At 39.1% G+C, this 27,798-nt stretch overlaps 1 protein-coding gene and 1 long non-coding RNA gene across 4 annotated transcripts in view; one reads left to right on the top strand and one right to left on the bottom strand.

Annotated features, from left to right (window-relative positions):
- Positions 1 to 27,798, bottom strand: part of LOC150068535 (uncharacterized) — a 154,309-nt gene that overhangs the window by 91,490 nt on the left and 35,021 nt on the right. The window lies entirely within an intron of this gene.
- On the top strand, positions 52 to 27,524 carry Slc2a2 (solute carrier family 2 member 2). Of its 2 annotated transcripts, XM_090338734.1 has the most exons (11): positions 52 to 157; positions 3,244 to 3,336; positions 7,183 to 7,448; positions 12,153 to 12,277; positions 15,845 to 15,960; positions 16,943 to 17,105; positions 18,007 to 18,194; positions 21,228 to 21,332; positions 25,597 to 25,698; positions 26,627 to 26,830; positions 26,914 to 27,524. In XM_090338734.1, the coding sequence occupies exons 1-11, from the start codon at positions 143 to 145 to the stop codon at positions 27,115 to 27,117; spliced, it is 1,581 nt and encodes a 526-aa protein (XP_090194860.1). In that variant the 5' UTR covers positions 52 to 142; the 3' UTR covers positions 27,118 to 27,524. The 2 variants fall into 2 exon arrangements, with proteins under 2 accessions (XP_090194860.1, XP_090194865.1); XM_090338739.1 differs by lacking the exon at positions 26,627 to 26,830 and having other exon boundaries at positions 53 to 157; positions 26,989 to 27,524.

Here is a 27,798-nt window from a genome sequence, read left to right as displayed (position 1 = left end):
TAGAGAGCCTGTTCCATGCCTTGCTCCTCCTCCTCCAATGTATAACTAGCAGAGCTGGGGACACATAGACAGTAGCTAGCCAGCTATTCCTTCTATTCTCCACACTGACCTGGAATTTAGAAGACAACTCTCAACCTACACAATGGCAGAAGATAAGGTATAGTAGCTTTTAGTTCATTTTACAACTGGCTGTGAGAAAATGAGTAGGAAAATCTAAGTCAGTGTGTCGTCTCCAAAGCTTTTGGAGATGTCGGCTGTAGCTACCTCAGATCAAAGTAACTTCTCAATTTGGCCAACTGAAAGGTCATCTGGTGGCCGAGAAAAACCTGTTTTACTAATAATTGGGGGTTTAAAGGCATCTTGTTTTCTGACTAGTATGTATAACTTTCTTCAACTGATTCTGAATAACCATTATTGAAGGAATATACCCTACCCCAAATAAAGAGCAGATTCATCTGCCTCAATCATAAAATCTTCAATAATGTCAATATACAAAAGACAAAAAAAGATAGGAGTGTCCTAGGTTAGAAAAGACCCAAGCAACAGGTGATCTCATATCATGAAAGAAGGAAACAGCTGTAAGGGGCATGATGGAGATAGTCGGGACATTGTGAATGTAAGCTGTGCCTTAATTAATATTACTATGAACATTAGATCATCAGATATCACTAAAGTAATTGTAATTCTGTAAGAAGTCATTCTTAGGGAGCAAATGATAAAGTTGTTAGGAAAAAGTCCAGATTTATAAAGAGCACATTTCTTTTGGGATAATGTCACCCCTTCCCTCGCTGTCTCCCAGTTTTTCGCTCCTGTCCCCACCTAATCTGTTTAAAAATGGTTTTGCCAAAATGACATACATACACACAGTCAAAGTTAAGTCTTTGGTACATATTAGCCATTGCTGAATAAGAGAATACAGTTTTAACTGCATCATGATTTCATTTTTTTCGTATATATGTTTTAAAAACAAAAATAAGGAAGGGAAGGGGGAAAACAAGATGATTGGGGGGATGCAGGGAAGAAAAGGGGGACGGAAACATGAGAAGTGGTATCAAGGTTCGACATGTAATGTCCCCATTACCTGATCAATTTAACTGTAAAACCCTCTATACATTATCCCGACAATAAAACACAATTGAAAGTATCACCCACCCTTGTATACAAGAATACAAGTTAAAACATCTATCTGTGCCTCTGTGAGAAGTCAGATCTACTCTGCAGGGCATTCCTCATGGCTGGGTTGAAAAGTAAGCTCTGAGATCAACAAGGAATAGATGTGAATTCTAATGTGGGACTCTTTACCTGCTGTGGGATTTTTTTTTTGCCAGTCCTGGGGCTGGAACTCAGGGGCCTGAGCGCTGTCCTTGGATTTCCTCAAGGCTAGTGCTCTACCACTTGAGCCACTGCACCACTTCCTGCTTTTTCTGTGTATGTGGTACCAAGAAACTGAACCTAAGATTTTTGCATGCTAGGTGAGCACTACAACACTAGACCAAACTCCAAGCCCCCTGCTTGAGATTTAAGTTCTTCAATGGAGCTTTGGTTTTTCTATATTATGATAAAGAAAGAACATATTGGGATATAATATGGGCTATTCTGAATCTATCATAATAATCTCTAAATATAGTAATTTCTACGGTATGTGAATTAATGCACCTTCTATCTGGCAAATATAATGTAACCCTTCTATTAATTACAATAAAAAATACATGAAAAAAATTTACAGTTAAAAAAATTAAATGAAATGTTATTAAAGTAGCTTAGATAAAAAATTGAATATTAATGATTATATAATTCATATGTACTCATAATTTATGAATAATGTATTTATGTGACTATGTATATAATTTATACACCGTGATTTATACATCATGATTTTCCCAGAATAAAGCTAAAGTTACAATGCTAATGGATAATATACAAAAGAATATTAAATTAATATTAAATATTAGGTTTTTGAAAGAATGTTCTAGAATGTTCCTTGAGAACTAAGGAATTGCCTCATAATAGAACCCAAAAAGTAAAGAGTACTATTTTCCGACTTTGTGAATCCACCTAACGCTTCAAGTGGATCAAATAACTAACACTGTCGGGAGCGCTAGGATGTCTCTCCCATTATGTCCACAATGCACATAAACTCAGATAGGGTACTTGTCAAGTGGGGACACAGTTTCTACAATTGAAAAATTATAGGATTAAAGATGGCTTGCTCTCTAAATTTTTAGCCTGAGAATTCTGTGGCTTAAGAAGTCCCTGGCCTTTTTCAAAGTTGGGTTCAAGATGACAGAATAATGTGAACTAGAGAAAAGTGCCTACGTTTCTTTTTCCTACCTACCAAATCAACAGTTACCAAAAAAAAAAGTCTGTCCTGTTTAACAGTGAGATTTTAATAATATCAGTTCATACTTAGCTAAGTTTCACAGTGTGTGGTTTAAGTCACATCCCTTCCTTTGTTGGTTTGTTTTCATGGCTGCACTAGTTTTTAAACTCCAGATTTCATACTTGCTAAGCAAGTGCTCTATCCTGTCCCTTCTGCTTTTATTTTTCAATTAGGGTCTCACTCTTTTTGTGTGGACTAGCCTGATCTATACTTTACACCTCCTGAATAGCTTAGATAACAGGAACACATCACCTTATTCAGCTGTTTTCACTGAGATAGAGTTTTGTCCAGACTGGCCTTGAACCTCCATCCTCCCAAGTAACTAGGATTACAGGAATGCACCACTTCCATAGTACTCTAAGCCTGGCTTCCTTAGTTGCAAAATGTGGATAATTTCATGTACTTTGTTGTACTGTTGCAAAGAGTACTGGTGATGCATGAAAGTTGACAGAAAGTTGGCAAGAATAATTAGTGAGACAATGATGAAGCCACTGAAGATACATTAGAGGGGAGAGAGGGAGGGGGAGGGGAAGAGGGGGAGGGGGAGGGGAAGAGGGGGAGGGGGAGGGGAAGAGGGGAGGGAGAAGGGAAGAGGGGGAGGGGGAGGGGGAGGGGGGAGGGGGAGGGAGAGGGAAAGAATGGTTCGTCCTGTAGAAAAAGTTCTCAACCTTTTTAGTTTTAACACTGTAAGGAAAATAATGAGGGCTCCCACATTTTTGTATGAATGACACCTGCCAAGGGGACTGTAAATGATATCAAGGTAAACAACAAGCCAGTGGAACCTATAAAAAAAAAAATCCCATGCTACAACTTTATGGACACTGAGTAACTGATGTTCCCCAGCTCTATGTTTCATCCCACAGATCACTGGAACCCTGGTTTTCACTGTCTTCACTGCTGCACTGAGTTCCTTCCAGTTTGGATACGATATTGGAGTGATCAATGCTCCTCAAGAGGCAAGTGAAACATGCACAAGTCCTTTGCGGGGAGAGCTCTCCCAGTTTTTCCTGTGTGGAGACTATCATGCACTCCTTACTCATGGAGATAAAGGCTGTCCACGTGAAGGACATAGAGTAATCCTGGCCTGCCAAGTGCAATGTGCAGGCAGAGAACTTGGCCTTGACTCCTCAGTTAACAACTCTCTCTTACACACACACAAAAAAAGTAATAAGTAACTTTAATTCTGACTTCATCTCTATTGTTTGCTGAGCTCACAGAAAACCCTCACTAGAATTCTGTGTTCAGGAATGTTTTTTTAAAGAGCTCAATGTAGCATTTAGTCAGAGCTCTAAGCTATGTACACATGGAAAATGCTAAGGAAGAAAGAGAATGATAGTAGGAAGTGTTTTATTCCATGTACATTTATAGAACACTTGTTTTTATCAAGCACTTCAGCATATGCTTTCCCCAACTGGATCCTCCCAACAACTTTACCATGCTCATTCCCAGGCCATATTCTAAAGTTTAAGAACCCTAACACTAAAAGAATTATGGTTCTTCCCTTCATTCCTTGTCTCCCATAGGTGAATAATCATACAACAGTACCAAACACTAATGTCAAGCATGGTGCTGAGGGCTCACATCTACAATCCTAGTTACTCAGGAGGTGAGATCTGAGGACTGCAGAATGAACCCAGCCCAGACAGGAAAGTCTATCTCCAATTAACCACCAAAAAGCCAGAAGTGGAGCTGTGGCACAAGTGGTAGAACATATCCTTCCTTGAGTAAAAAGCTCAGGGATAACACCCAGCCCCTGAGGTTAAGCCCCAAGACTGGCATTTTTTTTTTTTTGCAAGTCCTGGGCTTGAGCTCAGGGCCTGAGGACTGTCCTTGGACTTTCTCAAGGCTAGAACTCTACCACTTGAGCCTCAGCACCACTTCTGGCTTTTTCTAAGTATATGGTACCAAGGAATCGAACCCGGGTCTTCGTGCATGCTAGGCAAGCACTCTACCACTAGGCCAAACTCCCAGCCCAGGACTGGCATTTTAAAAAATCTTTAATGTTTTGAAATATGATGTAAAAGCATTAATAAAATCTTTTTCCATTTTTTTTTGCCAGTCATGGGGCTTGAACTCAGGGCCTGAGCAATGACCTTGGACTTTTCTCAAGTCTAGTGCTCTACCACCTGAGCCTCAGCACCACTTCCAGCCTTTTTCTATGTATGTGGTACCAAGGAATCGAACCCAGGTCTTCATGCATGCTAGGCAAGCACTCTACCACTAGGCCAAACTCCCGGCCCTAAAAAAAAATCCTTAAATGTCAATCAAAGTGAACTTAATGACAGTTAAGATATCTAACAATCAGGCACAGTGGCTCAGGCCTGTAATCCTAGCTACTCAGGAGGCCGAGATCTGAGGATCACAGTTCAAAGCCAGCCCCAGCACTAAAAAGTCGGTGAGAGTCTTATCCCAAATTAATCACCAGAAAACAGGAAGTGGCACTATGGCTCAAAGGGTAGGGTGGTAGCCTTGAGCTGAAGAGCTTAGGGACAATGCCCAGGCCCAGAGTTCAAGTCCCACATATGACCAAAAAAAAAAAAGAAAGAAAGAAATCTAACATAATTTGGGTTTTCTCAAGGTAACTATTAGCATAGTAATTTTTTAATATATATATATATCATATTTCTACCGTCTTTCTCATTTATTTTATATATCCTTACTCCATTTTCTAGTACACACTGAGGAAAGGGATCTCAGACTTTCAGTTCCCATAGCCTATTAGAAGGAAACCAGAGCTTCATTCTGCTGTACTACAACTCAGCCATGTGAGGTCATTGAGGCAGGATTGGTGTCCCATTCTTCTTATCACCTATGTCAATTAAAATGGTTGACTTAAAGGAATGTGCTCAGGGCAGAGTCCTTAAAAAGGAACTGCTCAAAAGATGTGCTTTCTCTAGGTGCACACAGGTGTGACAGGCTTCACTATGACTAAGATACAGAGTTATCAGGAAACTTAGGGTCTTATCTACTTTGTTTGTGGATAACAGCAATTACCCATGTGGCAGGCTCCTAAAAATTCAGCATATCATCTCATGACAGGGAGTTGATAGGCTTCCTTCTACTTTGTGCAAGACTTCCTTACTTAACCATTCCCTCTCATCTTCTAATGGAAAGATTAGATCTCCTTTCCTTCAATCTATAGTCTTGAGAAAAGCTCAAATAGGAATGCCTACTAGCACCCAGGTTTCTACTGCAGACCCTTGTTTAAATCCACTTATGCATAATTGAAGAATGAGTGTTCTGGCCATGCCTATCATCCTAGCTACTCAGGAGGCTGAGTTCAAAGCCAGCCCAGGAAACAAAGTCCACTTAGCCACCAGAAAACCAGAAGTGGCTCTGTGACAAGTGGCAAAACACAACCTTGACAAAATTGCTCAGGCTCAGAGCCCAGGCCCAGAGTTCAAGCACCGCAACTGACAACAACAACAACAAAAAAAAGAATGACTTCTGACATTCAAAAAGGTTTTAAGTTGGAATTATTTTAATGCATTTCGATCTTCAATGATTATAAAAATTACAAATGCTTATTAAAGAAACATATGACAAATCACTCATTATTGTTCTATACCATGGAGCAAACCGCTAAGATCTTTTTGGATATTTCTTTACAGCATTATTTCTATCCATATGTCCATATAGGATGGTCTCCACTGTGACAAATGTCTCCCTCAGATCTCTTTTGTAAGAAGATGTCAATTTTCATTCAGTTGGCTTTAAACCAGGACTTGGCCCATAACTTAATAGTGAGAAACCACCGCAACCCAAGTCCTTGTCAGAGATGACCCTCTCGGCTCAATGCAGCTGAAAAGTGATCAGATCATCTGAGATGAAAGTCATGAGAGGACGATAGTCTGATGGATATGTTCTGCTACAGTACATATAAAACATGACCCTATGAAATTCAGTTCTTAACAATGCTATATACTAAAATCACAAGTTGTTTTGTCAATGGGATCAATGATAGGCTTCTTTTCCTCTCTTTGCATTAGTAGAAACTGATGGCTGAATTAATATCTCATGTCTACAAAAATGTAACATATAACTTTTGAATTTTTGTGTGTACTATTTAGTTTTTACCCTCATCCTATTTTTGCCAATCTTTTTAAATTTACACCAACTTAAATCCTGTTGTATCAAGAAATACTGGTATCGAGAAATATTGGTAATAGAATATCTTGTTCACCTGAAAAAATATTTTCTATTTAAAACTTAAAATGTACAACAAAAGTTCAGATGGGCCGGGAGCATGGCTTAATGGTAGAGTACTTGCCTAGCATGCATGAAGCCCTGGGTTCGATTCCTCTGCATGAAGCCCTGGGTTCAATTCCTCAATTCTACATACACAGAAAAAGCCTGAACTGGGGCTATGGCTCATAGGAAGAGTGCAAGCCTTGAGAAAGCCTAAGGACAGTGCTCAGGCCCTGAGTTCAAGCCTAGGGCTGGCAGAGGGGGATGGGGGGACTACCAACAGTAACCTAATACTAGTCTTAACTTCACAGCTTCCTCCTTTAGGTGAGGCAAATGCCACCACTCCACATGCTAATGACTCCCAGATATATCCCCAATAGGAGAAAACAGATTTCAGAGCTCTGCTCATTAAGGTACTCTATACCTCCTTTTCTCTTCTGTTCCTGCCTCATTGTTTTTGGTAGGATTAGTAATCTCCACTTTATAACACACATAATTTTGTAACACACATAACTGGGACACCCTATTTAAAAATCTAGCAAATGTTCTAAAAGACATTTGAATATAGATTACTTGAAATAATGGGCTTTTATTTTTTTCTTCTCTTTTCTCAGATAATAATATCCCATTATAGACATGTTTTAGGTGTCCCACTGGATGATCGAAGGGTTACCAATACCTACGCTGTCAACAGGACAGATACTCTAACTTCAGTCACACCCGCCGTGGACTCAACACCAACCTACTTAGACGAACTTGAAGAGGCTAGACAATCTGCTGGCCTGATCACCATGCTCTGGTCCCTGTCGGTGTCTAGCTTTGCAGTCGGTGGAATGGTTGCATCCTTCTTTGGTGGGTGGCTTGGGGACAAGCTTGGAAGGTAAGCAAGTCTCATTAATTAGAAGCATAAACACAGAAACTTCAGAGTTCTGTATTAGAATTCATTTACAAAGGTATCATCTTTCCTTTTATGAAATAGTTTTAGAATTGCTTTTATAATTCATAACCCCACACGGCAGGCCAATGTTAAATCAAATTACTGGAAAAATACTGTTTCATAACTCAGCTAATTATGGACACATTTACCAAAAAGGTGAATTTGGTGTGCATTTTTATATTTGAGCTCACTTTTCAAGTTATCAAACATAGGGAACCACTGTACAAATCATCAATTCAGGAGTTCAGCAGAAGGGCCAGATTACAATTTTGCATCTGGCAACCCTGTTCACTTCAATAAACCACAATTTCTCAGATATCCAGGGGCTTGAACTAAGAGCCTGGATGCACCAAAAAAGCTCCAGGACAGCAAGGCTAACCTCTACCACTTGAGCCACAGTTACATTTCCTCCTGTTTAGAGGTTAATTGCAGATAAGAGTCTCATGCATTTATCCTGCCCATGCTGGCCTGCAATCATGATCTTTAGATCTCAGCTTCCTGAGAGCTAGGATTATAGGAATAAGCCACTGGTACCCAGCCCAATTTTCATGTTTAAATTAGAAATTAGCATTTGGGTCATCAAGTCATAAGGTCATATCAAAATTACCGATGCACAGTAGCCCTGTGAACTTGTAGTGGGTTTTTTTTGTTTTGTTTTTTGTTTTTTGTTTTTTTTACGAAAGACACCACTATCCCAAATCCCTAGCCTGTGATGAAGCAAGTTGGCGCATTTTACAATTCCATTCACATGTTTCTATTACATATCTGCATTGGGTTTACAAAACATCGATGGAGCCCTTTACCCTCAAGTTTTACTTGGTCATGTGACATGGTAAAGTTCTTGAACTTCCTACCCTAAATGAAGAAGAACTAAAATAAGAAAAAATAAACTGTTTATATCCTTAAATCTGCACTAATTTCTATTATCATGATTTAAAAAATGCATGATGTGGGGCCGGGAGTTTTGCCTAGTGGTTGCCTAGCATGCACGAAGACCCGGGTTCAATTCCTTGGTACCACATACATAGAAAAAAAAAAAAAAGCCAGAAATGGTGCTGAGGCTCAAGTGATAAGAGCTCTAGCCTTGAGAAAAAGTCCAAGGACAGTGCACAGGCCCTGAGCTCAAGCCCAGGACCGGCAAAAAAAAAAAAAAAATCAAAAAATGCATGATGAATACAGAAAATTTAGGCAATGTAAAACCTTTGAAGAAATAATAACTTATTTATTAACTCTGGACTATAATTTACTTACTTTACCAATTCCTACTATAAATTACAGTTTTTAATCTCTAGTTCATAAAATTCTGATTTCCTTTCATATCAGAATTATATATAATAAGAGTATATACTAACTCTTATTATGTAAGGTCAAATTATCTAAAATCTTATCTAAAGGATATCATGGTAACCACAGAAAAGGGAATCAACCTATCAGCTTCTTACACTTTTTTTTAACCAACACTTTAGTGTTTGGTTGAACCTTAAATCAGAATGTATAAAAATCATAATTAACAAACTGACTTTCATCATTAAAAATATGGTTAAATAGTAAATGGGAAATTTTCCATATTCTTTGTAAAATGAATCATAATAAGCAAAATTAATTTTTTGTGTGGGTCATGGGGCTTGAACTGGGCCTAAGAACTGTCCCTGAGCTCTTCAGCTCAACGCTACTGACCCCTGGGCCTGAGCATAGTCAGCTCAAGGCTATCACCCTACCCTTGAGCCAAACCCCAGCTCTCATTGTCTAGAGGTTAATTGGAGTTAAGAGTCTCAGGTGCTTTTGTGCCCAGGCTGGCTTTGAACCTTGATCCTCATATCTCAGCCTCCTGAGTAGCTAGGATTACAGGCATGAGCCACCGCGCCCAGCTGCAAAATTAATTTTTTTGCCAGTCATGGGGCTTGAACTCAGTGCCTAAGCACCGTCCTTGGACTTTTTATAAGGCTAGAGGTCTACCGCTTGAGCCACAGCACCATTTCCAGCCAGCATTCTTTCTATGTATGTGGTACCGAGGAATTGAATCCAGGTCTTTGTGCATGTGAGGCAAGCACTCTACCACTAGGCTAAACTCCCGGACACAAAATTAATTTTTTAAGTGAAAAATAAGTACTTCTTTTAGCAGCAACCTTCCAACCCTTAGGCCTTTTTCCCTTATTTAGAGATAAGTTTCTGACAGGTTTAGTGGCTGAAATGCCCAGTTAGTGCCCTGGAAATTGAGACACAATGTTTAATTCTCTGAAGTCTTATGATCTAGCAATCAGCCTACCCCCCAAACATCATTATTACAAAGGATATTATAAAGAAAACTGAGACATGTGAAAGGGTATCAATGTATGTGAATTAATGCACCTTCTATCTGGCAAGTATCATGTAATCCTTTTACTAATTACAATAAAAAAAGAAAGAAAACTGAAGCTTCTTCCAGCTCTCAACAACAAAAACAAATTATTTCCCTTGAAAAACAGCAAGAAAACATTTCCATTTAAAAATTAAGGGGAGGCTGGATGTGGTGGCTCACGCCTGTAATCCTAGCTACTCAGGAGGCCGAGATCTGAGGATCGAGGTTCAAAGCCAGCCCCAGCACTAAAGTCTAAGACACTTATCTCCAATTAACCACTGGAAAACCAGAAGTGGCGCTGTGGTTCCAGAGGTAAGGTGGTAGACTTGAGCTGAAGAGCTCAGGGACAGAGCACAGGTCCAGAGTTCAAGCCCCATGACTGATGACAAAAAAAAAAAAAATTAAGATAAGGGAGTTCAGTGCTCCCCATAAAACTGTTTTTCTGGGAAAAATCCGTAAGAAACATGATATTCTTCACTGCCAGAAGTTACAAATTAACTATCTCTCCACTAGTTAAAAGTGTATTACTTTCATTATTGATAAATGGTGGGGAGGGGGGAAAGAACTTTACTAGCAATTATGTCTACCATTTTATTTTGAAGGTGTTTGTCTGGTGTTACTGGAGTTTGAGCTCAAGGCCTTAGATTCAGTAGGAATGTGCTCTACTCCTTGAATCATGCATGTAGCCCACTTTGCTTTCTTTTTTTTTTTTCCGTATAGGATTGGGCATTTTGCAGGGCAAGCCTAGGAAATTTTATGCTTCTCACATAGCTGAGATGACAAGCATGACCACATTCAAATCTTTTATTAGTTGAGTTGGGGTTTCTCAGAACTTTTTACCCAATCTGTCCTCAAACTTCAATTCCCCTGATCTCATACTCTTAAGTAGTTAGATTACAGGTATAAACCACCACACCCAGCTTGAAGGTTTTGTGAAATTTTCTTATGATTAAAAAATTATGTTGAAAGCCAGGTGTGGTAGCTCATGCCTGTAATCCTAGCTACTCAGGAGGCTGAGATCTGAGGATCAAGGTTCAAAGCTAGCCCTGTCACAAAAGAACCTGAGACTCTTATGTCCAATTAACCTCTAGAAAACCGGAAGTGGAGCTTGGCTCAAGGGTAGGGTGGTAGACTTGAGCTGAAGTGCTCAGGCCAAGTTCAAGCCCCAAGACCTACAAAAAAAAAAACAACAACAACAACAACAACAAAAAAAAAAAAAAAAAAAAAACATTGAGGCTGCTCACCAGTGGCTCACGCCTGTAATCCTACCTCCTCAGGAGGGTGAGATTTGAGGGTAGCAGTTAGAAGCCTTAAAAGCCAACCCAGCACACAAATGAAAATCTGTGAGACTCATCTCCAATTAACCACCAGAAAACCAGAAGTGGCCCTATGGCTCAAGGGGTAAGGCGGTAGCCCCGTGAGCTGAAGAGCTCAGGGATATGGCCCTAACCCAGGCCCAGAGTTAAAAAAAAAAAAGTTATGGTTTTGTTTCCATTGTCATCTTTGTAATGTATACTATATTGCTGATGCATTAATTAATATTCTGGAAATATGCCAGCATAGTGTTAAAGTGAAAGAAATTGTGATAAACTTTACAAGTACATGCTAGGCAAGCGTTGGTGGCTCACACCTATAATCCTAGTTACTCAGGAGGCTGAGATCTAAATATCATGGTTCAAAGCCAGCCCAGGCAATTAACCACCAGAAAAACCTTTACTATTAGGACAGGGAGTGCAGCCTAGTGGTAGAGTGCTTGCCTGGCATACATGAAGCCCTGGGTTTGATTCCTCAGTACCACATACAGAGAAAAAGCCAGAAGTAGTGCTATGGCTCAAGGGGTAGAGTGCTAGCCTTGAGCAAAACATGTCTAAGGACATAGCTCAAACCCTGAGTTCAAGCCTCAGGACTGGCAAAATAAAAGAAACAGAAGGAAAGATTTACTATTGAAACAAAGAAAACCAAATACCAGGTTACAACAACAGACTTAATCTTTAAATCAATTTGTAGGAAAAAATAATTAATTGGAAAAGTTCCCAAAGTGTTATCTTAACTCTTTTAAATCTTTGTTAAGTGATCTACCTCTAACAGAAGGTGGCAATCAAGTATACGAAGCTCAAGTTCTCATCATCAATATTACTTTATTATTAGTAAAATTATGGCATGAATAAATAATTTTGATTATGGAACTAGTTTTTATAGCAAAATTAAAACAACTGTTCATAAGTAAAAATTTTAACATTCTCCAAAAGCAAATGCCTTCTATCAAGTTTTGATGCCAAATTTATCCTTCTTGCTTTTTAAAATTTCAGAATCAAAGCCATGTTGGTAGCAAACAGTCTCTCATTAACTGGAGCTCTCCTGATGGGGTTTTCCAAACTGGGACCAACTCATATCCTTGTAATTGCAGGTAGAAGTGTATCGGGACTCTACTGTGGTAAGTGACACATGGCCATGCATATATGCACACACACACACACAAAGCACTCAGGCACATATATAAACAAACTAACACATCTGTGTCTCTAAGTCTGTCGACAGGCAAGGGTGCTAACATGCAGACATGTCTAAGCCTAAGGTGGCATCACAGACAAAAATGAAATAGCAAAATTTATGCTCCTGAGTTGGGCTGAAACCAGTTATAGGGGATTGTAATAGGATTTATGTTCTAACCCACTGCATTGACATCATTTCTAGTTGTCTGGTCTCAAACTCTTAATGTCTTCACATTTTATGAAGATAAAATATCTACTATAAGAATGTAGGAATATATATAAAACATTAGGCACAGAATATGACAAACTATTAAGTGCTGGCTGCTGTTATTATTACTTCTAGGGTGCAGTAGACAATGTCAACCTTGTCCTGAGGCCTAGCTCACTGTTTTTGTCACTCATTTCTGACAAGACCTGTTAACCTGGGCCCATCTCTAGACAGTCCCAATCCATTTGATTTCAGATACGGCTGAATAAGGCACTACAGCTGTGGTATCCTGTAAGCACTACAGCTGTGGTATCCTGTAATGGACAAGGAGGAGCAATCAGGCAGTAGTAGCTAATACAAGTTTGAAATAAAGATTCCACCTCCATGAACTTTTATGTCTAAAGAGTTAGAACTGCTATTTCTTGAAAAGAGTTGCAAGTTTTCTGAAGCAACTAATTGGCACAGGTCTGAACAAAGGCAGCAACATTCAACAAATGTTGACAATAAATGAACAAACATTTAATTTCTCAATGCAAATGCATCGTTGATTCTGAGGTTCTAGGGTTAACATAGTAACCCATTTTCACAAAATGAAATTGTTCTTTAAAGCAGTAATCACCAACAGCAGTGGAGAAGGAATAATGAGGGTCTAAATTTGCATTGAAAAGATTTCTAACATTTTATCTGAAGACAATACCACAACTCCATGTGTCTTTATGATGCACTGAAACATGAGCCTAAAGTATTAATGATCAGTAACTTAGAGATGAAGGTATAGCTCAAGGTCAGGCACTTCCTCAGCATACTAGAGGCCCTGAAATCAATCGCCCAAACTGCAAAAACTATGCAAATATGCCCTTATTTTGAGCATTTCAGTTACTAAAATTTTAAGAAATATAAATGACCTCATGTTCTTGTGATTTCACATCTAAGAGTTAATCTTTATTGTAACTCTTCCTGAAGTACTAGCAGTAGGTCTTACAGGAAGATTGTATAACCCCAAAGAGGGCCAAATAAATACTTTTTTCTCATGATTTAAACCCCGCTAGAGACTTACATCAGATAAAAATTCTGCCTAAGTACAGATGTCATACCAACCATGTATATATCCACTTGAGATACTAAGGACATTTTGAAATATTAATGCCCAAAGTATCTTTTACATAAAGACCATTTACTTCCTTTTGATAAATAGGATTTATAAGATGTTTCTTCTGGAGACAGCCTATTTTTTAATTTTTTTTTTTTTTTTGCCATTCCTGGGCTTGAGCTCAGGGCCTGAGCACTGTCCTTAGACTTTTTCAAGGCTAGAGCTTTACCACTTGAGCCTCAACACCACTTCTGGCCTTTTTCTATGTATGTGGTACTGAGGAATCAAACCTGGTCTTCATGCCTGCTAGGCAAGCACTCAACCACTAGGCCCAACTCCCAGCCCTATTTTTTTGTTTTATTTTGCTGTTATAAACGTAATATGGAAGTGGCACTGTGGCTTAAGGGGTAGGGCAGTAGCTTTGCGCTAGAGAGTTCAGGGACAATGCGTAGGCCCAGAGTTCAAGATCCATGACTGATATTTAAAAAAAAAAAAAAAAGTTTGAAGGGGCAGGAGTTTGGCTTAGTGATAGAGTACTTGCCTAGCATGCAGGAGGACCCAGGTTCAAATCCTTGGTACCACATACATAGAAAAAGCTGGAAGCAGTGCTGTGGCCCAAGTGTCACAGCTCTAACCTTGAGAAAGCTCAAGGACAATGCTTGGGCCCTCAGTTCAAGCCCCAGGAAAATAAAGATAAAAATTTTAAAAGGTTAATGTGCAGAGCAGTTCAAGTTATGTAAGTCAGGTAGAATACATTTTTTTAATGTCACTACCCCTTCCCTGTCACTCTCCCCATTTTTCCTTCCCATCCCTATATACAAGTTGTAGAGTTCATTTTCTTTTTGTCTTAAGAAGTTCTTTATTGTTGCATAGGAAAAATAGATATGTTTAGAAGTTTAAATTTTTCAATAGTAAAACATATTACCAGTCTTTTAGAAACAGAGAAAATGAAGACATAAAAAGCATACACACATAATTCTGAACTAGGTCATCTAGAAAAAAATACAGAAAGAATTAATACCTTCAACAGCAGTGACAATGCACCAAGCAACTTCTTTGTATCTACTGTAAAATAGCCTTTAACAAAGGAAAGAATAGAGTTGTAAATAAATATCTTCTCAACAGTACAGGCTATAGAATTCATTTTCAACATAGTGTCTAGAGAGTACCACTGCTGCCTTTGTTCACCCTTCATTTCTATGCCCCCTTAACATTTCAAAAACAAGACAGAAAGAAAAATAGAAACAGAGGAATAAAACTCGTTTCTACTTCCTAGAGTTCATTTTGATGAATATTATTTTATATGATCAGGTGCACAGAGGCATCATGCCTGTGTTCCTCCCCTACAAGTATCCTCGTCTAGTCTTATGGGGTGTCAGTGCCTGGAGTTCTGTATCATTTGTCATATCCCAGTATATTTTAGATCTAGCTTCTATGTATGAGAGAAAACTTGGGCATTTGTCTCTCTTGCCTTGGCTTGTCTCGTGGTAACAAGGTTAACATGGTTTGTTATAGGTCTATCCATTTTCCTGCAAATGACAATTTGTTTTCTTTGGGTCCACTCATCTATTATAGGGCTGGTTTTTTTTTAATTCCTAATAACTCACCACTGCAGTCAGCAAATGGCTGGCTACATGCCATTTCTAACAAGAATGACTACATATATGCATTTAAGGCAGCTACAGTCTCGTGTCTTTGGGGTCTTATTCTTTTAAGCACACGTCTTCCGATATTTACTGAAACATACTAATGGGATAAAGAGGAGGGGATAAGGAAGTGGGTTGCCCTAATTAAACAAGAGTTCTTGAGGCCCTTCATTTCCCCTACATGACCCCAATGGTGACCATGTAGCATCTACACATTATGGAAATTCAGTTCAACTGGTAGTCCTCGTATTAATGTTCTCCTACCCTGTGATCATGGGCAAGCTATTTCTCACCTCCATCAACAGGTTATTGAAGTTCTAAAGCATTATGTCAACTTAATAGTAACATCAACTATTTTTTTCAGCTTAGGCAACACTATGAAAATTGCTTAAAGTCCATGACCAAATGTTTAAGGTTATATCAACAACAGTGTCTATGGATAGAGAGATCTCTTCCTTCCAAAAGTATCAGACTTTCAGACAGGATACTGGCTGTACTTAAACCAAATTGTTATTAAGATATTACTGGCTGCAGTTTAACAATTCTCTGCTCATATTTGGTGCAGGGCTGGTTTCAGGTCTGGTTCCCATGTATATTGGTGAAATTGCTCCAACAACACTCAGAGGTGCTCTTGGCACTCTCCACCAACTGGCCATTGTCACTGGCATTCTCATTAGTCAGGTAAAAGCTCCTCATCCCCATTAACCATCTTTTATTTTACTCCCTCCCTCCTTCTCTGACCATTCTCACTGTAGATCAGCAAAAATTAAAACAAACTATTCCAACAGTGCTAGTGGAAGTGCTATAGAAACGTAGGCTTTTAAGCTGGAAGGTAAATTATTACCACTTCTTTCCTTTTCTCCTTGAAGCTATTGGCAGAACTGAAACTTCCAACACTATTCCAGAATTAAATTATTCCACTTGATTTCAAAGAATAGGAAACATTTGCAAGTGCATGGGTTTCCTGTATTTTGTGCATGGAAATCTAAAATTTATTATGATGAGAGCTATTGGTTATCTGGCTCTATTCCTCCTAATTCTACCTTGTGAGCCTTGGAGAAATCATTGGAACCCCATACTTCATGATTATGCCAAAGGTGGTCTGTAAATCACTACAGATGAATCATAAAGCTACTCTTCTAATGAATTCCTCTATATAACTTCATTCTATTTATGTTATGAAAAATCTAAGAAGGAATTTTAAGACAAAGCCTAAGTCCTGCATGATTTCTATCTGATTGTCTGGAGACACACAATCTTCTACAATTACAGACACTTTCTGCTTATTGCTGCTTCTTTTCCTTTTTTAATCTTGTTGAGTTCTAGCACAAGAACACATCAAACCTGTTTTTTAAAGTTATACTGAGGGGTATGGGCCAAGTGATAAGAGCATCTGCATAGCAAGCAGAAGGTCATGAGTTCAACCTCCAATACTTAAAAAAAAGACTGAAAGTTGGAATATTTTCCATTCTAACTGTCCAACTGAAGTTAATGAAAACAAACCTAGATCAATTCTTGGCCAAACAAACTGTTCCTGATTGACAAAGGTGAGATGTATAAGCCAAGGTTGTTAGGTATTACTATTAAAAAACTAATCTTTTTCAGTAAATTGTAATAGAAAGACCCAATGTCATATAGTTAATATTTCTCCTTATCTTCTCAGATTATTGGTCTCGAGTTTATCCTGGGTAATCATGATCTGTGGCATATCTTGCTTGGCCTATCTGCTGTGCCAGCACTCCTTCAGTCTCTGCTCCTATTCTTCTGCCCAGAAAGCCCCAGATACCTTTATATTACATTGGAAGAGGAAGTCAAAGCCAAGAAAAGTAAGTTTGGAGCTGGGCTCAGGTGGCTCACACCTATAATCCTAGCTAATGAGGAGGCTGAGATGTCCTAATTGCAATTCAAAGCCATCCCACACAGGAAAATCTGTGAAACTCTCATTTCCAATTAACCAGCAGAAAATCAGAAGTGGCACACTAGCTCATAATGATAGAGCACTAGTCTTGAGCTGAAGAGCTAAGGGAGAGCACCCAGGTACTGAGTTCAAGCACTACAACTGACAAAAAAAATTAATTTAGAGGGGGGGTTTCATTCTTCCTGTTATTTTGGAAGCAACTAATACAAAATTATGTATATGAATGATTGCTCCAGAAGTTAGTAACAATGCCATCTAAATGAAATTAATTATCATATGCAAGATGATATGCAAAATCATTATGACATGATTGATTCATGCCATTTTGCACTTGTAAGCATTCACTCAAGCCCATACTAGATACCCACACAAGGGTAGTAGACTTAACCAGAGGCTCCCAAAAGACCTTTCAAGGCCTTGTGCTTCTGTAATAATGATCAGTTTTCTATGTCAGATGATAAAAGACAACTATTTTGAACTTTTCCCAATCAAAGAGCAAGATTTCACAAAGAATTTTCATGGGACCAGATGTTTGGCCTAGTGGTAGAGTAAGTTTGCCTAGCATGCACAAAGACCTGAGTTCAATTCCTTGGTGCCACATACATAGAAAAGCCAGAAGTGGCGCAGTGGCTCAAGAGGTAGAGTGCTAGCCTTGAGAAAGCCCAAGGACAGTGAAAAAGCCCTGAGTTCAAACCCTAGGACTGGCCAAAAAAGAAAAGCATTTCCAACATCTAGGATATTGCGTCATAGAAAATAGAAGTAAATTTATTTTTGTGCATTTTATTTCAATATGATCATTTGGGGGACAGGCCTGAAGAGGCTCAGAGGAAATGATGATGTCACCAAAGACCTCAATGAAATGAAAAAAGAAAAAGAGGAAGCATCAAGTGAGCAGAAAGTATCTATAATTCAGCTCTTCACCAATCCCAGCTACCGGCAACCTATCATAGTAGCACTCATGCTGCACATGGCCCAGCAGTTCTCTGGGATCAACGGTGTAAGTTTAAGATGTCTAACTATAAGAAAAAAGTGCGTTTAAGATAGAGACGTAAAAGGCAGGCACTTGTGGCTTATGTCAGTAATCCTAGCTTTCAGGAGGCTAAGATCTAAGAATCACAGTTGGAAGCCAGCCCAGGCAGGAAAATCTGTTGAGTCTCTATTTCCAATTAATCACAGAAAAAGCCAGAAGTGGTGCTGTGGTCAAGTGGTAGAGAGCTAGCCTCAAGCAAAAAAAGGAGCTCTGGTGGTCTGGGAATGTGGCTTTAGTGGTAGAGTGTTTGTCTAGCATGCATAAAGCCCTAGGTTCAATTCCTCAGTCCCACATAAACAGCAAAGACCAGTGGTACTGTGGCTCAAAGTGGTAGAGTAACAACTTTGAGCAAAAGAAGCTCAGAGACAGTGCTCAGACCCTGAATTCAAGCCCCAGAACTGTCAAGAGAGAAAGAGGTCAGAGACAGTGCCCACATTTTGGTACAAGCCCCAGGACTGGTACACTCACAAAAAAGTCAGTAGTCATTTATTTCTATTAGGGCAAAGGAAAAAGAAAAAAAAAAAGCTATACTAAATGGAAAACTGCAACAGTGAATAATTCCTCAAAAAAATACTGACTTATAGAGTTGAATATGAAATTTAGGGTTTCTAATAGTATAGATTCCAACTAACTCAACTCACATGCAAAATTTATATCCTTTCTTTATATACAATGGCACAAAATTTAATCTCTCTGAACTTCCTGCTTCAGCTTCCACCTCAGTGTCTGACATAAAGGGGCACTGAGGAAATGCTGACCCTGAGGGCTGTGGAACAGTGTAGCAAACCAAGCAGGAAAAAGTGTCAACAACAAGGACATGTTAGGTGGAAAAGAGAGGAAGATAGAATGACAGAATGATTGAAGAAGCTATTAGAAACATATTGCCAGATGCTAATGGCTCATGCCTGGAATCCTAACTACTGGGAAGACTAAAGATCGTGGTTTAAGAATAAAAATGTGGGCCAGGAGTGTAGCTTAGTGGTTGAGTGCTCACCTAGCATGCACGGAGCCCTGGGTTCGATTCCTCAGTACCACATACTCTGAAAAAGCTGGAAGCAGTGCTGTGGCTTAAGGAGCAGGTCGCTAGCCTTGAGCAAAATGTGTCCAAGGACATAGCCCAGACCCTGAATTCAAGCTCCAGGACTGGCAAAAGAAAAATAAAAAGAATAAAAGTGGCCAGGCATGGTGGCTCACACCTGTAATCCTAGCTATGCAGGAGGCTGAGATTTGAGGATCACAGTCCAAAGCCAGCCAGCCCGGGTACTGAAGTGGAGCTGTGGCTCAATGGGTAGGACAGAGCCTTGAGCTGAAGAGCCCAGGGACAATGCCCAAGCCCAGAGTTCAAGTCCCACAACCAACAAAATAATAATAATAATAATAATAATAATAATAAATGACCCAAAAGAAAACAGTCTGTGAGTACACCCTTGTCATCCCAGCTAAGAAACAAGATCTAAAAAATAAATGAAGCCAGGAACCGGAGGCTCATGCCTATAATCCTAGCTACTCAGGAGACTAAGATGTGAGGATTGTGATTCAAAGCCAGCCTGGGCAAAAGCCCGTGAGATTCTTAGGTCCAATTAACCACCAGAAAACCAGAAGTGGTACTGTGGCTCAAGTGGTAGAGTGGCTGCCTTGAGCTAAATAGCTTAGGGACCACACCCAGGCCCAGAGTTCAAGCTCTATTACCAATAACCAAAAAATAAAAAAAAAGGAAGGGGTGCTCAGTAGTACAAGCATCTAGCAGGCTCAGTAGTACAGCATCTATCAGGCAAAGTATGAGGCCTTAAGTTCAAACCTCAGTACCATCAAAAAGAAATGTGAAAGACAGATATAAAAATTGTTATTTAAAAAAAAAATACTAGGTTACAAAACCAATTTTTCCATCCCTAATAAGATTAAAGACTAATTCTGAACTAAATGCAAACGCAAGCAAAAATCTTACAAATACAGTGAGAACACAAAATTGTTTTTAAATTTTATGAATATTTGGAGTATCTATCAATGATGAACATATGCATAAGCAATTGTCCATCAATTCCACGACCAGGTATAAATACATGCCTTTTTCACCAAAAGGATTGTTAGAAAGTTCCTAACAGCACTGTTCATCACCATCCTAAATGGCAGGAATAGAATGGGTACATAAATTGTGGTATGCTAATATACCAAAATACTGTGTAGAAATGATAATGAACAATCTGCAAACATAAAGAGTATTAAGGAAGCTTGCCATTGGTTTACTTCCACTGTATCAGTTTACATTGGATTACAGCCATTTAGGTGGCTGAGATATGAAGACTGTTGTTCAAAAACCAGCTCCAGCAAGAAAATCCATGAAACTATCTCCAGTTATCCACCAAAAGCCAAAGTAGAGTTGTGGCTCAAGTAATAGGGTGCTAGCCTTGAACAAAAAAAATCTCAGAGAAAGCACCCACGCACTTTATTTAAGCCTAGGACTGACACAAAAACAAAACAAAAGGAAAAAGTAAAATGGATGGTTCTCAGAAGATTGAACAAAGAAGCAAGACTGAGGGTGGGAAGTCTGGCCTAGTGGTAGAATGCTTGCCTAGCATGCACAAAGACCCAAGTTCAATTCCCTGGTACCAAGTACAAAGAAAAAGCCAGAAGTGGTGTTGTGGCTCAAGTGGTAGAGCTCTAGCCTTGAGAAAGCCCAAGGACAGTGCTCAGGTCCTGAGTTCAAGTCCCAAGCCTGGCAAAGAAAAAGAAGCAAGACTAAAAAATAGCATATTCTGTGTGGTTTCATTTACATCAAGTATAAGACAAAATTTTATCTATGATGTCAGATGTTGAGACTTTTAAGAAATCAAAAGGCTTAAACACTTACTGGAAAAGACTGGGTTCTCCTCTGGAAGAAGACAGAATTTTCTAAAGATATTTTTCACTAAACAATCAACCAAAAATAACAGCTTTAGAATATCTCTTTAAAAGACATCAGTTTGAGAATTCTTGATTAAAGCTAATTTTTTTTTTTTGCAGATCTTTTACTATTCAACCAGCATTTTTCAGACTGCTGGAATCAGCCAACCTGTTTATGCAACCATTGGAGTTGGTGCTATCAACATGGTTTTCACTGCTGTTTCTGTGAGTTAATAACTTAGATAAACACTTTTTCCCTTATGATCTGTGGTTTAAAAGTAACTATTGTCTTGTTCACATGCACTGGGCATGCAGAACAATATTCGTCCTAAAAAGAGTACTCTCTGTGATAAACCAGCCACTGTCCTGAGATGAATCATAACTAATCATAACTGAGAATGTGAATCACTAGTTCTTCCTGTGGCTGGGATGACAGGAAGTCATTGGTTGGTAAATTAATAGCCAAAGGAAAGACAAGGGGATTTGTTCTTTATGCAAATCCTTGGATTCCTTCTCCATTACCCTATACTTAAATTCCTTAAGATTAGCTAACAGCTGGTCATTTGTATCAAGATTGGCTACTTTTCCTGAGTTCCTTTCCTTCCATGGTTGAAATACTTTTTAGGTTATTTTTAGGTTATTTTGGAGAAAGTATTTTAAAATAATAAACAACACCGTAATAGATCTCTAAGCTTTTAAACAAAATTGAACAAACCTGCAATTCCTCTGATGTTAGGTCATTGGGCAGAATTTCTGGGTAGTTCAAAAGCATGTAGCATATGGTAATCAGAGTATGAGTAATATGAGAGGCTAGGGTAGAGATAAACAAGAAATGCTATTGTTATTACAACAGGAGGTTACATGCTCTTTTCTTCCTTTTTTTTTTTTTTTTTGCCATTCCTGGGCTTGAACTCAGGGCCTGAGCACTGTCCATGGAGTTTCTCAAGGCTAGAGCTCTACCACTTGAGCCTCAGCACCACTTCTGGCTTTTTTCTATGTATGTGGTACCAAGGAATCAAACCCGGTCTTCGTGCATGCTAGACAAGCACTACCACTAGGCCACACTCCCGGCCCCTTATATGCTCTTTTTAAAGCCAAATACTTTAAAGAGGAGTGACCCATTGTTTCATTAATATTTAACAATCTAAAAAAGAGAACTACAAAGACAAAACAAATCAAATAATATAATCCATTCTAAAATAAGGGAAATTGGGGCCCAGAGCGTGGCCTAGTGGTAGAGTGCTTGCCTAGCATGCATGAAGCCCTGGGTTGGATTCCTCGGTACCACAAACACAGAAAAAGTCGGAAATTGTGCTGTGATTCCTCAGTGCCAGATACACAGAAAAAGCTGGAAATGGTGCTGTGACTCAAGTGGTAGAGCACTAGCCTTGGGGAAAGCCCAAGGACAGTGCCCAAGCCCTGAGTTCTAGCCCCAGGATTGGCAAAAAAACAAAACTATAATAACTACATTTATATTTAGTTTTGAATACAAAATGTTAAAAAAAACTTTGGTTATAATACTATAATCAATTGGTTTTAGCACTTGTTTTTCACTCTCTACACATGGACTTTTAACTCTTACCTTGAGGTGGTCAATAAATTACAGCCTGGCCACCCAGGTCATGTTAAACAGTCCTGGATCTTGGGAGGAGGAGGAAGAACAAATACCAACAGAACAACAGTCTTCTATAGCCATGACTTTACAGATTAAAGCTATTCAATCCAGAAGATTATACTAAGCCAATGAAGGCATGCTATTGGGATGTGGTCCCAGTGACTATTTGCCCTTTTTTTTCCTCAATATTTTTGCCAGTAACTCAGGCAGGGCCTGAGCACTGTCCCTAGGACTCTCTGTGCTCAAGGCTGGTGTTCTACCACAACAATCACAATAATCACAAAAATAAACCTCTTGTTTCCATATCCGAGTTCATTTAGCTTAGCCTCACATCCCATATGAACATATTTACACAGCTTTTGAGCTATCATGATCCTCTGTTAGTGGAATCATAAACTGTATTAATTTTTACAAATGAGGGTAACCCTAGAGCCTATGTTCCTTTGGGTCTGGCTTACTTCACCTAGGTATGACTTTTTCCAAGTCTTTCCATTTCCTTACAAATGGGGCAATGTCATTCTTTCTGATGGCAGCATAGAATTCCATGGTGTAAATATACATCTTCATGATCCATTCATCTACTGAGGGTCCTCTGGTTGTCTTGAGGTAAAAGCAGATACCCTGAAAATTTTACAAGAAGAAATAGGGAGACACACTTGGTCTCCTTGGCATGGGTCGGAACTTTCTTGATAAAGGCCCAGAAACACAACAAATCAAAGAAAGTTTGGACAAATGGTACTGCATTAAACTGAATGGCAAAGGACATAGACAGCAAGATAAATAGGAATCCCACAGAGTAGAAAAACATCTTCATTTACCATACAACAGACAGGGTCTTATGTCTAAAATATACGTACAGCTCAAGAAATTAAATCTTCCAAAAACAAACCCTCAAACAAACCACCATTCCACTAAGGGCTAAAGACTTAAAGAGAGGGGTATTAATGTATGAGAAGTAATGCACCTACTACTTGAAAAATTTAACTGTAACCGCTCTATACATTATCCCAACAATAAAAATTAAAATAAAATAAAAAGACTTAAAAGAGAGACTTCTCTAAAGAGGAAATAAAAATGGCCAAAGACACATGAAAAAAATGCTCAACATCTCTCGCCATGAAAGAAATGTAAATTAAAACAACTTCTGAGGGCCGGGAGTTTGGCCTAGTGGTTAAAGTGCTTGCCTAGCATGCATGAAGACCCGGGTTCGATTCCTCGGTACCACATACATAGGAAAAAAAAAAAAAGCCGGAAGTGGTGCTGAGCCTCAAGTGGTAGAGCTCTAGCCTTGAGAAAGTCCAAGGACAGTGCTCAGGCCCTGAGCTCAAGCCCAGGACTGGCAAAAAATAAATAAATAAATAAAATAAAACAACTTCTGAGATTCCACCTCACCCAGTTAGAATGGCCATTATCAAGAAATCTAATAACAGATGGTGGTGAGGATGTGGCCAGACAGAAAGGATTGCTACGCACTGTTGGTGGGAGAGTGAACTTGTCCAACCACTCTGGAAAGCAGTATGGAGGTTCCTCAAAGTTTAAACATAGAGCTTCCCTATGACCCAGCAATCCCACTTCTGGGCATCTACCCCAATATCCAGAAACAAAGCCATACTAAACCTACCAATACAACTATGTTCATCGTAGCATTAATCGCCATACTTAAGATACGTTTTTTTGTTTGTTTTATTTGTCTTTTTGCCAGTCCTGGGGCTTGAACTTAGGGCCTTGGCATTGTCCTTGATGTTTGTGGTTTGTTTTGTCTTTTTGCCAGTCCTGGGGCTTGAACTTAGGGTCTTGCCACTATCCGTAGACACTTTCTGCTCAAGGTCAGCATTCCGCCACCTGAGCCACAGTGCCATTTCTGGCATTTTCTGTGTATATGGAACACAGAAATCAAACCCAGGATTTCATACATGTTTGGCGAACACTCTAACACTAGGCTATGCTCCACGCCCCTGTTGGCTGTTCAAAGTGATTTGAAACTGAGGTAAAAAGTACTCGCTGTCAGTCAAAAGAAATGTTTCTCATGTATTTTCTGAGAATTCACCATACTGAAGGTTGCTGCTGAGTTACTGGCTGATTTACTTAAAAAGGTAAGTAATTATGATGTGTATATATGAATCTAGCCTTGGCAGTGTCCATGAATGAGACAAGCAAGAATCTATTCAACAAATGTTGGTTTGAGTTAATAGGAAATCTGAACCTGCACATTAATGGTTACAAGACTCAAACGAAACAATGACAGGATAAATAAGTTCTCTAACTTTTGCTTTGAAATCTTTTTCAATAGGCAGAATTATTTTCCCCTATCTGGTACATGTAAGCACACCAGAAACTAAACTATCTTAGTACAGGATCACATTTTTGTATGTTGCCAAATGAATGGTCACAATCTGACTTAAGCAGTGAAAAATTGGATGAGAATAGTTGAAACTGGAATTCTTACACTATTTTAAGTGTCTCTGATACACAAACCTGTACCACAAAAACTTAAGATAATCACCAGGAGAAAAACTACTGTCATTTTGTCATAGAGATCTTTCTCATTTTAAATGTACAGATGACTTATTGAGAGAGATAAATAATGTATAGCCTGTGACCATTGTAGTCAATCGGGTACTCCTAGAAGGATGTCAACACTACAGTTCTCTCTCTAGATTGGTCTACTGAAATCAGCATGACCCAATAAAGCAGACGTTTGTTCATTATTATAGCCCTGAATCACTCTCCACCAAAGTCTGACATCCACAAAAAGGAGTAACAGCACTGCCTCCTCCTCAAGGTTTAACTTGAAATGAGCTGTATAGCAGTTGAAATTAAAATGTAAAGGCAATATTCTATGGCATTTAAGACTTTTTTTTAAAACTTTCCTAGGTACTGCTTGTGGAACGGGCAGGACGACGTTCTCTCTTTCTAATCGGAATGAGCGGGATGTTTTTCTGTACCATCTTCATGTCAGTGGGACTTGTACTATTGGTGAGTTTGATGCCTGATATTTTTGATTACCATTCAATATCATGTTTATGGTCCAGGTTAAAGTGGGTCAAAAATCGTTAAGTCTGGGCAGGGAACATGACTTACTGGTAGAGTGCTTGATTAGCATGCATGAGGCCCTGGGCTCAATTCCTCTGTACCACATACACATGAAATTTAAAATGAAAGGAAAATAAAAGAAAAAAATCCTTAAGACTGATGAAACAAAGCCAGAAGAACATCATGCACTACAAAGGAGACAGGAAGGAAAGGGGAATTTGTTTCTTGGTCTTGCAGACTAAATATCAGCATATCTCTTATACTTGTTATCAACAAAGACAGTGTAACTTCATGGTCATAGGAGAGGCTCTGAGATCAGTGCCAAGATGTTCCCCTGATGCTTCAGGCTCTGGGACCTTTTGGGCAAGTATCTGAAGCTCTGTAACTCCAGTGTCATCCACAACTTAACATCATGGTACAAGGAAAAGATACTATTTTTTTGGTTGGTTGGTTGATTTTTTTGGCTTGAGGAGAAGAGTGACTAAGGATCAAAACAAGTCTTAATCCAGAGGATTGCCTGAAAGATTTTCTGTGCTTCAGATTAGAATGACTTCAACTTGATAGAATACAAGCTCATCACCAGGAGGAGGGCTATGTCTAATTCTTGAACTTAATAGAAGCTACTTAGGGAAAGGGCAGTGAATGATTCCAGACCCAGTTTTTATGTTTTGCCAGTCTTGGGCCTGAGCACTGTCCTTGGGCTTTCTCAAGGCTCTACCACTTGAGCCAAAACACCACTTCTGGCTTTTTCTATGTGTATGTGGTACCAAGGAATTGAACCTAGGTCTTCATGCATGCTAGGCACTCTACCACTAGGCCAAACTCCCAGTCCCCCAGACCCACTTTTGTTCTTGGTTTCCTTTTTCTTCAGGACAAGTTCTCTTGGATGAGCTATGTGAGCATGACCGCCATCTTTCTCTTTGTCAGTTTTTTTGAAATTGGACCAGGGCCGATCCCCTGGTTCATGGTGGCTGAATTTTTCAGTCAAGGACCGCGCCCCACAGCCTTAGCACTAGCTGCATTCAGCAACTGGGCCTGTAATTTCATTGTAGCGCTGTGTTTCCAGTACATTGCGGTAAGAAAACTGACATTGTGCAAATTTACTGAACAGAAGGCAAGTTAAATGGCTGCTAATTGAAACTTTTGTTCTCTATCCAGGACTTCTGTGGACCTTATGTGTTTTTTCTCTTTGCTGGAGTGGTCTTGGCGTTTACATTGTTTACATTTTTTAAGGTTCCAGAAACAAAGGGAAAGTCTTTTGAGGAAATTGCTGCAGAATTCCAGAAGAAGAATGGCTCAGCCCAAGGACCAAAGAAGGCAGCTGTAGAAATGGAGTTCCTTAGAGCTGCAGAAGCAGTGTAAAATTACACACATATATATATATACATATATATATGAACAAACCAGGAAGGAAATATGTTTTTTAAAGAATTCCTTGAGGATTTCACGTGTATCTTAAAGCATTGCTTTATTTTTTTAAAAGAGTTTTGTGGTTTTTTTTATCAAAAATGCCAACAAGTATTACTAAAAGTATTTTTTCACTTAGGGAATTATTTTTATTGTTTTTTTGGTGCCAGTCTCAGGGCTTGAACTTAGGGGCTGGACATCAAGCTTTTCTCAAGGCTTAGCACTTGAGCGACAGCTCTATTTCTGGCTTTCTGGTAGATAAGAGTCTTAAAATATTTCCTGCCCAGGGGGTGAGAGGAGGGAAAGTGGGAAAAAAATAACTATGGGAAGGAGTATAAATGTTCAAGAAGTAATGTACCCACTATCTGATGAATGTAACTGTAACCCCTCTATACATCACCCCGACAAAAGATTCCCTGCCCAGCTTTGAATCATAATCCTCAGATCTCAGCATCCAGAGTAGCTAGGATTATAGAAATGAACCACCACTGCCCAGTGAGATTCTATTGTTTATATGGTAAGAGTATAATAATATAACTGAAAAGACTAGATCGCTTTGCTAAAGAGAAAGCAAGTATGTTCTAACCTTCCTAGATGGCTTTTTGTTGATGTTGTTTTGTTTTTACTGCACTGCCT

Source organism: Megascapheus bottae, chromosome 1 (genome assembly GCF_031878675.1).
Source record: "Megascapheus bottae isolate mThoBot1 chromosome 1, mThoBot2.hap1, whole genome shotgun sequence".
Taxonomy (NCBI): domain Eukaryota; kingdom Metazoa; phylum Chordata; class Mammalia; order Rodentia; family Geomyidae; genus Megascapheus; species Megascapheus bottae.
Note: the sequence above shows the minus strand (reverse complement) of the source record. Positions and strands in the feature narration are given on the sequence as shown.